This window comes from Prionailurus viverrinus, chromosome A1 (assembly GCF_022837055.1).
Source record: "Prionailurus viverrinus isolate Anna chromosome A1, UM_Priviv_1.0, whole genome shotgun sequence".
NCBI classification, from domain to species: Eukaryota; Metazoa; Chordata; class Mammalia; order Carnivora; family Felidae; genus Prionailurus; species Prionailurus viverrinus.
In genome coordinates this window covers 134659490-134674936 of record NC_062561.1, presented here as the reverse complement: position 1 = coordinate 134674936, position 15447 = coordinate 134659490, and the positions used below count along the sequence as shown (strand labels likewise).

The following is a 15447-nucleotide window of genomic DNA, read 5'->3' as shown; positions in this document are numbered from 1 at the left end:
TGAACACAGAGCCCTTGCTAAATGTGCCCCAGTTTACTAGACCTAGTTCACTTCTGTCCTATCTTTGCACGTTTTACTCTTCATCAGACCTAGCATTAATTGACTCAAGTTAGTCACCTCTATGCCTGTGTCATGGAAATCTTCTATTAAGTAAATGTGTTTGCTCTTCTCTGGTTAATCTGTCTTTGGTTATGAGATTCCCAGTGGAGAACTTAGAAAGGTAGGGAAAAAGTTATTTTTCCTCCTCTATAGTTCTTAATGCTAATTCTCTTCATGTGAATGAACACACATGCATTCCGCAAAGACAGTCCCAACATGGAAACATGGCTTGCATCATCCACATCCAGTTAGAAATGGAGAAATGAATAACTCAAAAAGGATCCCGTATACAAAGACATTCTTAATTTCAGAGTCCAAACACTTTGCAAAAGAGGATGAGGCTTAGGCTCACTTAGCAGCGAGAATAATGTAGTGATAAAGCAACAGGAAAACCAAAGTATGATATAAAGGCACACTTGAATTTCAAAATGCTTGGATTATTTTAAGAGCCAGCAAAAAGAAGTAAAACAAAACTTAAGAAAGGGTAATTAATTACCTGCATGAGCAGAGAGAGGTGAGTGTGGTCGAGGCAATGCTGGTGACTGTCCATTGCCTATCAAGCTTTTCCGGTTGCTTGTTCGGCAACTGTCAGAAAGGAAAAACAAAAACAAAGTTTCAAACAGCAAATATAACATCAGCGATGTCCAGGTATATTCAACATACACCAGAGGTTGAGCAACCTGTCTGCTCCTGCTGTTGCACCAACTTCTGCAAGTTAATATACACTCACTAATATTTGATGGGTGGCTGCCTCTTCAATATTAGAAAATATAATGTATTCATATAGCATAACACCATCAATATTCCGCACCACCAGTGAGGTTATAATCAAATGCCGTCTTTCCACTCCTGACTGCAAATAGCTGACATGCCATACACCCAAGTGATAAATTAAGGATTCAAATCAGCAAACCACAGGTAGCGTCTTTGTTGACATGAAATTCCTAATACAAAATTACATGCAATGAAGCACGATGACATTAATCTTACAATGATGCACTAATTAAAAATCTAATTATTTAGACAAATTTCCTATTTGTGCCTTTTGTCAACAGAACAGCTGATGCCGAAGAGATAGGTATTTCACTACTGATTCATTTTTCATCTTGTATACTATATTCAAATCCCTTATTAAGGTAAACACTTTGGAATCATAAAAACAGATTCCACTTGGTATTAAAGTAAGAGTGAAAGTGTTTTGCCAGAGGCACATGACCCACTGTTTTGATCCCGGTACCCACTCAATAAACTGCTACCTATAGGCACATGGCAGCTACTTTTTCCTATTTCTGCCAGGACAAAGTTATAAAATGCTTATCTTGATTCCAAAGTAAGTCTCAGAAGCAGCAAAGAATAAGACACATGCAAAACTGGTTGATGAGGAGAATATTATCTCCCTTTCACCTGCCTCTCCTTTAGTACAGACTGATGCTTCACTCTCTATTATCAGTTTAGTAGTGAGAAAAAGGGGAATAAAACCTGGCAGGTTCAGGGCACTGTGATTCTACCCTCCTACACTAGGGCTGCCCTCCACCACCATTAAACGTTTAGTGTAATGTCTTCTTTAACTCAGAATATACCTGTTATAACAGGCTCTTCAAAGAGAAATTTTCACCTGACTTCTAAATTGGGGGTTGTGGACACAGAAAGGAACGTTTCCAAATATTCAAATAACACATTTCAGAAACAAACTCAATTCCTTTCAACAATATTGACTTGGGAACCAATCCTCTCTCTTCAATGTTTGCTGCTCATTATCATTTATCAACATTCCCATGTTTATAATTTGTTAAGGTCAGACTGCATCATTTTATTTTCCTTACTGGAACAATCAACATCCCTTAGCATTATCTGGGAGTTTAATTAAGATCATGTTTACTCAGCCTTAAAGAAGTTGCTGATTAAGAACAGACTCTTGATACTTAATTATAAAGGTGGATTGTGATATTATCAACTCATCTATTAAGAACCGTATTTGACCTATTAAATTCACAATCATTAAACCAGATAGCATGATTGTTTTAAAAAGACACTGTATAATTTATTTAGTGTTAATTCAAATGAATGTCTTCTTTCATTTTAATACAGGAATATTAAACATGCCAACTTGCTAACATTAATAAGAGAAATTATAAATGACAGATTTATACCCTGGAAATCTCAGCAAAGTTATTTGTTAATTTGAGCAAATTAACTGAAATACGAGTTAACTGCCAGAAAACTGGCCACCTGTATTATTTTTTACATTTAGCATTTGATTTAAATCACTTACGAAGATTTTCTCTTGACACTCAATTATTGCTGTTTATGTATGTAAAGAAAATTTTGAATAATAAATGTCTATCAACAGAAATATTAACCTAATGATTATCTTAAATAGGGATACTGGTGAAATATGTGAACTTAAAGAAAAACTAGAAAATGGTATTTCTTGAAGAAAATTAAAAAAAAAAAAAACCACCAGAAGTTTCCTAACAAATACACAGAATGACTAATATACTACTATAAGCAAAATCAATTTAAATTTAACACAAAGAAAAACAGAAGAAAATTTCAAAACTATTTCAGTTATTTAAAGTCTACCAGGAAAGGCTGAAAAGTACTGATTTTAAAAATGTGATTCAGGGGCACCCAGGGGGCTTAGTCGACTGAGTGTCTGACTCTTGATTTCAGGTCAGGTCATGATCCCAGGGTCATGGGATCGAGCCCCGTGTCAGGCTATTCACTAGGCATGGAGCCTGCTTAAAATTCTTTGTCTCTCTCTCTCTCTCTACCCCTCTCCCCCACATGCGCTCTCTCTCAGGAAAAAAAAAAAAAAGTGACTCAAAAAACAACCTTAAAAAGAATGTCTAAATAAAACTGGCAAATGGAATATACTTGTTTCGTCACTATCAAAAATATAAAAATACAATAAAAGTTTGTATGACATTCATCCTGTGTTTGCCTACTCTCTGTAAAGACTTGTAGTCTATACAAAATAGTGATCACGAATGCAATTTCGAGTAAAAGAAAAAAGGATTCTTCATTTAGGAGTATGTGTGCAAGAAAAAAAGTTAACAGCAAATTGTTTCAGAATTTCCGTAGTTTACCATAATTAAGATACTGGGAATATTTTACACAAAACCTTAAATAATCAGAGGCATATCTTATTGACAAATGCTATGAACAATCAAAGCTGAAAGGGTCTTCTCTAACCTCTATGTGGATCGTAACCATGAAGGTACAGACAGTATTAAAATTATAACGGACTTGGGGCGCCTGGGTGGCGCAGTCGGTTAAGCGTCCGACTTCAGCCAGGTCACGATCTCGCGGTCCGTGAGTTCGAGCCCCGCGTTGGGCTCTGGGCTGATGGCTCAGAGCCTGGAGCCTGTTTCAGATTCTGTGTCTCCCTCTCTCTCTGCCCCTCCCCCGTTCATGCTCTGTCTCTCTCTGTCCCAAAAAATAAATAAACGAAAAAAAAATTAAATAAAAAAAAATTATAACAGACTTGAAACGTTCCTGAATCTCTCCACAATCAAACAGGAAGCTTTTAAACAAATATAAATCCAGCCTTTATAAAATACAGGCCAAGAAAGATTCCTATGTATACACAAAACCAGACTTTACACAATACAGGCCAAGACAGATTCCTATGCATACACAAAATAAATACAGTCACGAACTAGGGACTTGGCTTCGCAAATTCATTTATTTGCTGCTAATATTCTTAAGGGTAAAGGGATATTTTCTACTGTATTTAGTCCCAAAATATCAATTCTTGATATGTACATTAGCACTTTTATAGACCTGGGACCCTGAGATATTCTGCAGACAATTTTCCAATGGTAGGGAAGACAGTCACCTAACTTCACTGCTCTAGGTACCTGATTCCCAATAAATGAATTAAAAGCTGATTTTAACCCACAGTAAAACAACTCCTAGTTGGCAGGACCTATGAATGTTTGCTACCCACACTGCCACAGCACCTGGCACTGCCCACACATGACGCTGGTACAAAATGCTGAGCTGACCTCTAGGGTCATCATGTATTCATCCAGGTTATCACACTCTTTCCTGAAGATGTAAGGAGAAGCTCACGGCATCCAAGTAAGAAGCAGGTTCCCCTTGTGGTGGTAACTGTGCCACACTCATTTAATTCATAAAGTGAAGAAAGAGTAGATACATCGCCACTTAGGCAAATCAAGGTTCATTCCCTACCACCAGCATGACTAAGTTGATTCAGCTTGCTTGCTTTTTCTCAAGCAGGGTCACCCAAGGGACAAACAGGGGCTGTCTTACCAGGTAAAATAGGAATGCCACCTCTAGTGGAGCCGAAATCTTAGCCTGCTTAAAATTTATCCTTGTTTAATTTTTGAGCTTGTAAAAAGTCTTCTCCAGTTTTCAGCCTTTGGAACAAAGATCCATGATTGCCAAGTAAAACACTTAGTAATTCAAGTTTCAGCTACTCGTCCCATAATGCATTCTTTCTGCTTCACTCTTTAAAAAGGAATGGAAGCCATTCCCCCTGCCCGTGCTCAGATCTGGAAGCCAAACACAGAAATGTCCACTCCCCACTAGGTACCACCTCCTCTCCGGTTCACCACCTGAAGCAACACATGGAGACACGCTGCTTCTGGATAACATCTCAGTTTGTTCTACCAGTTTGGAAGGTGACACACTGGCACAGATTCTTTACTTGCAAAATCTGAGTTTAGCCCAAGAAGACAGCCACAGACAACTTGCGACAAAGGCAAAAACAAATAGTGGGTCAGGACAGAGTATAATGATGCCAAGTAAGTATTTCTTTTTACCTCATTCCTTTGGCTCCTCCCCCCATGGACCAACTACACACACACACACACACATACACACACACACACACACACACACACACACACACACACACACACACACAAGTACTGCTGACCGGGTGGACCTGGGATCTGAGAAGAATGGAAGATGGAAAGGCAATGACAAGTGGAAAAGCACTTGTCAGTCAGTGGGACTGGCCAGCCCCTGGGTGCTGGGAGGCAAGGCAGGGAGGGACAGAACACTCTTGAAGAATGTCGAAGCTGGATGTGCAAAGGGGCGGAGATGCTTTAGAGTGACACAAGGCCAGCACAAGGAAGTGTTTGTCTGCATGGTTTTGGCTCAGGCAGGTGATGTGAGGATTGCCCAGGGCACCCCTCCTGCTGCTCTGAGCTCATTGTTCCCATCACCAAAGCATTCCGCAAGGAACTGCTGGATTTCCTAGTGACTGCAAACAGTGCCTTCTGTTTGCTAGGAAGATAAAGAGACAGATCCTACATTTCATCATCGAAGTCAGGGCTGACTTAGTGTGAGGTGGGGTGCCTGGGTGGCTCACTCGGTCAAGCGTCCAACTTCAGCTCAGGTCATGATCTTGGGATTCTAGAGTTTAAGCCCCACATCGGGCCATCGGGCTTTGTGCTGACAGCACGGAGCCTGGAGCCTGCTTTAGATTCTCTGTCTCCCTCTCTCTCTGCCCCTCCCCTGCTCGTGCGCTGACTCTTTCTCAAAAATAAACATTAAAAAAATTAAGTCATCTTTAAAAAAAAAGTGTGAGGGAAAAGAGGTATGTAGGCTACCCGGCTGAAGGGGGAGAGGGGAATGTGGTGTACATAATTTTGGTCCAAAGCAACCATATTCTCTATCTTCCCAGGTTGTCCTTATGCTAAGGACATGAAGGCCTTGGTAGGACCTGTAAATATTTCACATCGGAATCTGTCACATCTCTCCTGGCTGAAGAAACCTGTTAATTATGCCCTACAAGGTCTGTAAAAGCTGCAAGGCCTACCAGACTGTGGCCTTTTGCAACTGGTCTGAGTAGCTGCGATCCAGCTTAATTTTAAATGACATTCTTTTTGAGACATGAATACTCATCACGTCTGACCACAGTAAGACAGGCTGCAGAGGGGAAACCGCAATAGGCAGTAATCTCTAACATTCACAGCTGACTTGAAAGGCTTAGTGTAACATATGACTGGGCACGGCTAAGAGGCAGTGATGGCACGGTGACCTGTGGGAGGAGGGCCCCAGGAATTTAGAGATGCTAGGCTCCCATTTATTAGTTCGTCTTGAACAATTTGATAAATTTGCGGTAGACCAATTACAGACCAAAGCTTCACTGGATGTGGACATGTGTTATTGTGAATACCTTAACAGAATCAGACTATTTGAATATTCCTTCAACAAAAGGGAAAGCCCAAGCGGAGGAAGGTGGGCATGACTGGGAGACAGAGAGTGTCTAACTCAGGTGGGAGTCCCGAATACCTGTTATAAACCAAGCAGGCTGTAGTTTCCATGTCTGTACAATGAATGAACTACAGCCACATGAGAAAAACATTTGGTAGTTTACTGTCCTAATGTCCAAGATGTTTTAAAAATACAGAAAATACAGAAAAATAACAATTTCTACCGCTGGGAATGAACGGTATCACCTTGTCATATTTGTTTCCAATCATAGAGCAGAGACAGGGGGAAGGGTACCCTTTTACATGCAAACCAATCAGCATGTTCCACTTCCCAACAAGACAACTACTGAAAAAAGTGTGGCCTGGAGCCTTCCCATTCATTTTGGTACTTGAGCACACTTATGTGCATCTAACAACACGTGTGTCCGTGTTTACAGTTTCACTAATGATATCACGTACCGGGCAAAACTGATAAACATGTGCAAATGTGCAAAAGAGATGGACGGCTTTCCTTTCAATGGCTCATTAGGCTCTACACGGTGGGCTCCCCAGGGGATGTCCACGGGTGGACAGCTTCCATGGTCTTTTTCCTGACTAGGCTATTTTAAAACTCTGTAGGGGTAGAAGACAAAATGTAGAAAACTGGTAGTAAGCCGAATGATTCTTGCCCACAAAAATGCAAACAAATTTTGTATGGTAGAGATACAAGTGATAATCTCTAGGGAAGGATGATCCCTAGCACTTAATAACATTGTCCTACAACATAATAACCCGTTTTGCACATCTACTAGCAAATTCATGGCATCATTCCTGATTTAAAAAAATATATATATATATACACATATACACGTATATATATGTAGATATGCATCTGAGTTTCAAAATCTTTTCATCTTTTTTAATATATTACAACTACCCTCATTAATTAATAACAAAAGCTTTAACATGGTCATTTTATATTTCTGTGGCAGTCACACTTTTTGACTTTTGCAGAAATTATACTTTAGTACACACTACAAATTATAGGTATTGTGCAACCTACTTTTTTCCCTCTCAACATTATATTTTTTGAGATTTAACCATGGCAACATAAATATGGGTCTAATTCATTCCTGTTTTAGGTTATTCATTTGAAGCAAATTTTAGAATTCTTAAATGCACTAAAATTATATATATCATGGACGTTTCTTTTTCCTTTTCTGCAACAGGAACGATCTAGGCCTCTGCATGTTTGCAAATCGCATGCAAAAGCCTTAGAAAGTATATTCGAGCTGTATTTTGAAAGAAAAATTATAGTAAGCAACATAAAGAAAATCTTCCTTAAAAATGTGTAGACACCTTCCCCCCAAATCCTACTTATTCCTTCAGAGACTGCTTTGTCTTTCTCTCCATTTCTACCTTCATACCACTGTCTTCTCCCAGGAACTTTTTTGCTTTTCTGATGTAAATCAATCTCCCCTTTCTTTTTTTTTTTTTAATTTTTTTTTCAACATTTATTTATTTTTGGGACAGAGAGAGACAGAGCATGAACCAGGGAGGGGCAGAGAGAGAGGGAGACACAGAATCAGAAACAGGCTCCAGGCTCCGAGCCATCAGCCCAGAGCCTGATGCGGGGCTCGAACTCACGGACCGCGAGATCGTGACCTGGCTGAAGTCAGACGCTCAACCGACTGCGCCACCCAGGCGCCCCAATCTCCCCTTTCTTGAGGCTTCTTCAAGGCTACAGATGTACCCCCTTTCCTGAACAGTTTAGAAAGTGGCAGAGATCCACGCATGAGTGTTTGTGTCTCTGTGATATAAGGTAAAGCCAAGCACTGTTGGCATCCCACTATGGTCTGTGAAATCAAGGCTCCACCTAGGCGTTCTATAATTCATTCAACAAATGGCTTGCGGAGTCCCTAATATATGCTATGTATACTCTAAACAGTAAAAATCCCTGCTGCCCTCAAGGGGCTTACATGCTGGAGAAAGAAGCAGATAGTAAACACAAAAATGAGTAAACTTTATAAAGTTTATACTATACTACGATATATATGGTAGGAGATGGTGACAGAGATAAATAGTGCAGAAGGGTGCCTAGGTGACTTAGTCAGTTAAAGGTACAACTCTTGGGTTCAGCTCAGATCATGATCCCAGGGTGCGTGAGCTCAAGTCCCTCATCAGGCTCTTTGCTAATGGCTCAGAACCTGGGATTCATTCTCTCTCTCTCTCTCTCTCTCTCTCTCTCTCTCTCTCTCCCCCCTTCCCATCTACCCCTCCCCTGCTTGGGCACTCATGCTCTCTCTCAAAATAAATAAATAAAAGTTAAAAAAAAAAAAAGAAAGAAAATATAGTTCAGAAGGTAGGACGGGGAGGGCAGATGTAACGAATCACACTTGTAAAGAGGCGGTCAGGAAAGGCCTTACTGGGGAGGTAAGAAGTGAATGAGGACAGAAGGATGAGGCATCCAGCATTCAGAAAGAGCAAAAGGCCTGACACAAGTGTAGAGTGAGCCAAAGGCACCAGAGAGACAGTGGAGAAAGAGCACGGGCATATCTGTAGCATCTTGAGAGGCCATAGCATGGAGACCAGTCTCTAGCCTGGGGGAAAAGAAAAGCCGTTGGAAGGTTTTGAACATCATCCGACTTTTGTCTAAAGAGAAGAAGGGTTCAGGCTACCAGATGGAAATGATCAAAGGAGGAAGTAGGGAGGCCAGGTAGGAGGTTAAGCTGATGGGCTAATCTATCCCACTCTTTGTGATTGTACTTTAAGTATTTTGTTTGAATAACTAATGGCCCCCAAATTCAATGCATTATATCAGTCCATGTTCTTCTGTACACCACCAAAAAAACAAAAACAAAAACAAAAACAAAAACAAAAAAAGGAGAAGTAGCAAGCAGTGACAGTGTGGTGACAACCAAGCCTGAGTGCCACAGGCCTCTTCACTCCCGCACCTATGTAATGACCCTAGTTCACAGCTATGTAGAGTATGTAATTATGAATGCTTATTATGGATATCATTGGCTTCATACTTGAACTTAACTTTTCGATTAGTGGAAAAAATTCCTTTTTAAAGGCATTCATTATAATGGAAATGAAGAGCTGCTCACACTGTTTTCACCTATGAGTGAAAAATTTTGGCTAATTACATATCTACAGCAAGGCATAGGTCTCCAAGCTTTCAAAAATTCTGAGGCAAATCAATAGGAAAAAATACATATTACTGTTCACAGTACTTCTTGGAAATATATCTAATCCATTAAGATAACCCATACAGAAGTCTGGCCCAATTTTCTGTCTTCATAGAGGAAGGGAGGGATGGCTGAACACACAGATATTAGCAAGACACTATTCAGTGTAACAGATATTAATGGAATGTCTTTTCCCATGTAAAAAGCACTAGGGGAGATAAGAACACGAAGAAAACAGTCTCCAAGTGTTTAAGGTATAAAAGAGATAAGAATACTTCATAGATAACTGCCTTCTATGGCAGAATCTGGAGGAAAGGTACCATCCAAAATCTGTTGCTGTTTAAAGCGTGAGACAGAATCCCAATCAGCTTTGAAACCTATTTTCATAAATAGTAAGCACTAGAATTTCACAGTATATACTGTGCATGGCAAATTATCCTTCCATTCATAGGTTTTCCCTAAATAATCCCTTCACCTCAGAGATCAGCCTGACATAAAACATTTTCTAATCCTATTTCTTCTTAGTTCATTTTGTGGCTATTTCAGAACAAGACGTAGCAATGTGGCTGGTATGGTGAATTCTAATGTCCTTTGTCAGCCACAGGGCTGATGGGTGGCTGACATTCACCACATTGTTCCACAGAGACATTGGCAAGCACAGCACCCATTGTGGAGTCACTCATTCATTTAGGAAACCTAACCAGGGATTCTACATGGAGGTTATAATCTAGGAGGGGGGATGAGCTCCTTGATGCCAAAGACTACATTTTATGTAATGGTCAATCTCTTTGGACACGGGGAAAAATATAGAAAATAATAATTTCACTTAAGATTCAGTAACTATTTTTGAATAACTTAATACAGTTTGAGTTTTTAAGAAGTTTTTAATTTGTGCCACAAACATAGTGTAACTTATTTTTAAAAAATTTTTTAACATTTGTTTATTATTGAGAGACAGAGAATGAGCAGGGGAGGGGCAGAGAGAGCGGGAGACACAGAATCGGAAGCAGATTCCAGGCCCTGAGCTGTCAGCACAGAGCCCAATGCGGGGCTCGAACTCACAAACTGCGAGATCATGACCTGTGCCCAAGTCGGACGCTTAACCGACTGAACCACCCAGGGGCCCCAACATTGTGTAACTTCTAAGATACAGCTGATCCAAGATGATATTAGAATACTACTGCATTGTCTAATACTACTACATTGATCAAGGTCACGGATAACTGAGAAAACACAAAGAACTGACAGTGTTGTGGGGCTGGATGTATGGTGCGACACACCTTACTGGAAAAACCTACATACACGTTGTTCTGAGTAAAATTACAAAGGGATAGTCAGTGGGGTTAAAAGAGAGGCATAATATGAAGGTTAAAGTTGAGCAGGAGTTTGGTAATGACAGGGATATTTACAGCAGCAAGCAAAGCTCAACTGCTAAAAATGTTAGAAAAAGTGATTCAAGCAAGGAGTGTCTCAGTACCTGAGAAATTTGTTTTAGGACAATTTACCTGCAACAAAATCATAGGAAATACCTAGCCCATTTGCCCCTCAGGAATGCTAAGACTTGAGGACAGGTGATGGATTTGAAGGACACCTGAGGGCTAGAAAAGTCAAGGAGGAGATACAGATGACTTGTAAACTTAAGATTCTTCCTGCAGGACACAATAGCTCAAACCGTACACAGAAGACACAAAATAAAGACTGCTCCTCCTTGGTATGATGGTGTGAAGACAATGCTGGGGAAATGGGGTGATTAATTTTGATCTAAGAGCTGAAGGGCATGTGCTAGATCTTGGGAAACTGTTCCAAGGGCTGATCTTGCCAAAACACCTTATGGAGTCATCCAAAACCATGGTCTAATCTATTCTGCAAGGCTTGAAGAGCTGATATCCCCTAGGCTGAGTGGCAATGAGAGACAGGTGGGGGATCGGTGCGGGTGGTAGTCCTGGTTTTGTAACTGGGTAAAGGCTCAGGGTCAAATACTTCAGGTTGTGTAACTGGGTAAAAGGTCAGGGTCAAATCCTTCAGAGACTGACACTTAAGTCTTTGGTTGTGCTCAGGGCAGCGGTAGACAGGGACTGAAGGTAAGCCTACAATGTGTTGGGGAGTTAAGAATAAACAAAATACAAATACAAACTAATGTTTTCCTGAATTTCCAGTGTGTGTGTGTGTGTGTGTGTGTGTGTGTGTGTGTGTGTGTGTTGGGGCAGAAGGGGGGGTGTGGTAAAATATGTGACTTTAACACATTTTTTTTAAGCTCTCATGTTTCATACTGGATATACATAAAACTCATAACGATACATTTTTTTCTAAGAAGCAGAAAACCAAACTCAAAGTCCAACTATAAAAATTACTTTTCATCAATTTAATTGAATAACATTGAACTTTTCTCAGTTGGCCAGTGATGAGGAAGTAAAATCTTTAAAAAACCTTAGAAAGGGGTAGCAGCACCAAACCACAGTATAGACTTAATAAATCTGCTCTGATCTGCCTTTTTGGAAATACTGTAATAAAGTTATACTATTAACTTCTTTCTCCTGTACCTACAGTCTCTACTTTTGTTGCTTTTAAGAAATGCTCAACACCTTCATAAAGCTCGATGGTAAGATTTTCTACCCCCCCCCTTTTTTTAATGTTTATTTATTTATTTATTTATTTATTTAGAGGGACTGTGAGAGGGGTAGGGGCTGAAAAAGAAGGAGACACAGAATTCAAAGCAGGATCCGGGCTCTGAGCTGTCAGCACAGAGCCCGACACAGAGCTCGAACCCATGAACTGTGAGATCATGACCAGGATCAAAGTTAGAGCTCAACTGACTGAGCCACCCAGGCGCACCTTGATGGTAAGATTTTCTTACACCCAAATTTCATTTGGACATATATAGACCAGTTGAACTGATGACTATGTTTTACCTGTTCCAGACTTCTCCATATAGAAATTAAATCTGTTTAACTTGCTACATCCAGAAACACTTAATTTGGTGGATATATTTTAGTCTGGTAGGATCCTTTAGCTAGAGAGCTCAAAGCTACCCATAAAAATCGAAAGCTCGTTCCTTCTTTCTGGTTCAGAGGACACTGGAGCCACTCGGTTCTGACCCATAAAAGGCAGAGGAGTTTGCTTCTGTAAATACCCGACCTCCTTTTACGGCACTCAACAGAAATGTATGTCAAGCACAGAATGAGCATCGGGACTATTTAACATGATTCCGGCTCTAAATCATTTTCCGTTTACCAAAATTTGGCACAGCGCTTTGCCCACAAGTGAACTGCCCCTTGTTCCACCTGCCCCCAGTCAGAACACAAACACACACAGGCACAGCTGACAGGAGAGCTCCACTCTGTGCTTTTCTGCGAGGAAAAGTCATGTGGCAAAAAGCCATTATCTTTCTGTTCAGTATGCTTTGTTGCTAGCTGTGCCTAATTCAGTATCTTGCAAAATGACATTCTGTTAATGACAGGAGTGTCAAAACTATGATAATGGGCAGAAGTAGAAGAAAATGTTTCCTAGATGGAACAACAACAGGAAAACTGCCAAATGGATATTAACAGGAGTTGTTTGCTAATCCCATACTTAAAGCACGTACACCCTGCCCCTGCTGTTTGTTTCCCATATGAAAAGGATACAGCCCTCTAAAGGAAGGAAGAACAGACTACTCTGGTGAAAAGTACAGTAAGAAAGTCAGGTTTTCCTTTAACTGGACAATTTTTTTCTCCTTCACTCTCATTTGTATCCACTGATGTTTTCTTAGTGGGTCTCTCATTTTGCAAAGATGAAATTGGCCACAAGGAATCAATTCTGTTGCTAAAGACAGGAGGGCTAGGGAGATACCAGAAGATGCTGGCCAGTAAGTTAGCTGCTCGGTATTCAGTCTGGGTAGCAAATTCACCTTGCTCTTGTCGTTTGGGAGCTGAGAAACAGCAATGTAGCTCTGGAAGGTGGTGTGGTGTGTGCCAAGGCCGCAGTAATAACTAGTGGCAAACAGGGCCACTAGGGAAGTCACAGGGCTCTTACAAGCAGGGCACCATCAAAGTTAGAAATCTGCATTAGACACAGAGATACACGTAACTACTACTTACGAGTGTAGAGTAATTCTTTTGAATAGAGAGAGAGCTAGCTACTTTTTGGATTTCATGGGATGGCTATCAAATATAAGGACTTACCCTTGGTAGATCTCGTTTCCAATTCCAACTCCCTTAAGCGTCAATTTACCATTCTGTAGAATAGGGATAAGAATATGAACTACCTCAGAGGGCTATGTAGAAACTAAATGAGGTAACTCATGTAAAGAAATATCATAGTACCTGGCACACAGCAAGTGCTTCATAAACATTAGTTATCAAAATAAAACATTTCGGTCTTCCTCTCTTGCATACCTTCTTTCATGCATAAATGTTTTAATATTTCGAATGTTACACTAAGGCTTTCCCTCAAGGATCTTACAACAAGAAGCCTAAGATTACCTACAGAATTAACTTTTAAGGCAATACAATGAATTATTCAAGAGCTAAAGGGGCTAGGTCTAAAGCAACAAGACATGAGAGTAAATGACAATATTAACACAGTTACAGAAAAAAAAAAAGTAACAACACGAATGGCTATTGGTTGGCTTTTAGGAACATAGAAAAACATGGGGCGCCTAGGTGGCTCAGTTGGTTGAGCATCTGGCTCTTGGTTTCGGCCTAGGTCATGATCTCGCGGTTCGTGGGCTGGAGCCCCGCGTCTGGCTCTGCACTGATGCCACGAAGCCTGCTTGGGATTCTCTCTTTCCTCTCTCTCTCTGCCCCTCCCCAGCTCTCTCCCTCAAAAATAAATAATCATTTAAAAAGAAATGGTTAGGAAGAAAGAAAGAAAGAAAGAAAGAAAGAAAGAAAGAAAGAAAGAAAGAAAGAAAGAAAAAAAACAAAAGCTGCAAAACCACAGGTTCAAGTGTCAATCCAAGCACTGGGCCAATCAAGCCAAGGGCTTCAAACTGGCAACGGCAAGGTAGAGGGACATACAAGGGACTCTACCCAACAGACTTCACTGTTTCAGACCAACTGTCAAACCATGCGCATCAGTCCACCTTTGCCCGATGCCATGAATCATTTAGGTCACCTAACTAACACGCCTTGCTCTGCTAATATTCCCCCAAGCATACAGGGGAGGCGGCTAGCTTCGTGGAGAGGTGTGCCCAAATGTGAATGACAAAAAACAGCAATAACAATAACTGCTAACTTTGACAAGTGTTTATTCTGTGCCAAGAAACGGTTTAATTTTCGTGACAATTCTCTGAGGTAGGACTTATTTTTATCCATATCGAACAGATGTGAAAAACCGAAGAAGTGAGAAGTCTAGAGGCTTGTCTGGCAACATCACACAAAGAGTATGTGGTGGAAGGGGAATCCAAATCCAGACAGTCTGCCTTCAGAACCTGTGCTTTCAGTCATTATGTTAAAGTGTCTCTAAGACAGAGAATTAGAACACTATTATTGAGCGCAGCTCAATAATAACTATATTTATCCCTGTAAATTAGTATCTCAGTGCTCTGGTCCTATGCATACATCAGCGAGCTTGGTAACTACAGACACACGCCAAAGAGATGGAGGTAGGTGATCTTGGGGGTAGCAGATCTTTGCACCTAAAGCCCAACGTTCAAACACAGGAGGAAGATCAGCTCATCAAGTTTCACACCAGACAGTGAGAGTTTTCTGGAGGCAGTGAGCCTGACCCAGATGGACAGACATACCGATGTCACCACATGGAGCATGTTTTTTATCCTGGGATATACTTCCATATAGTGCTCAGGCTCATGGCGAACAGTCATGTGAGAGGTCCTGATATGGACATTTCCATCTCCACAGGGCATTGTGGAGGATCCAAAGGCAGATGACCCAACACATAGATCAGCCACGCCAAACAGGCACTTACTTTCTACTTATCCCTGCCCAAACCAGCTGGTCTAGACAGACCCAACTAGAGAAAAGAATTGTGCTTAAGTGTGTATGAAT

General features: G+C 40.7%; 1 protein-coding gene across 8 annotated transcripts in view; it reads right to left on the bottom strand.

Annotated features, from left to right (window-relative positions):
* Positions 1-15447, bottom strand: part of MAST4 (microtubule associated serine/threonine kinase family member 4) — a 579145-nt gene that overhangs the window by 120635 nt on the left and 443063 nt on the right. For all 8 annotated transcript variants that reach the window (XM_047859677.1, XM_047859625.1, XM_047859653.1 and 5 more), the window contains one exon: positions 596-684. In XM_047859677.1, the coding sequence (XP_047715633.1) occupies positions 596-684 (89 nt within the window). The remainder of the gene's footprint in view (positions 1-595; positions 685-15447) is intronic.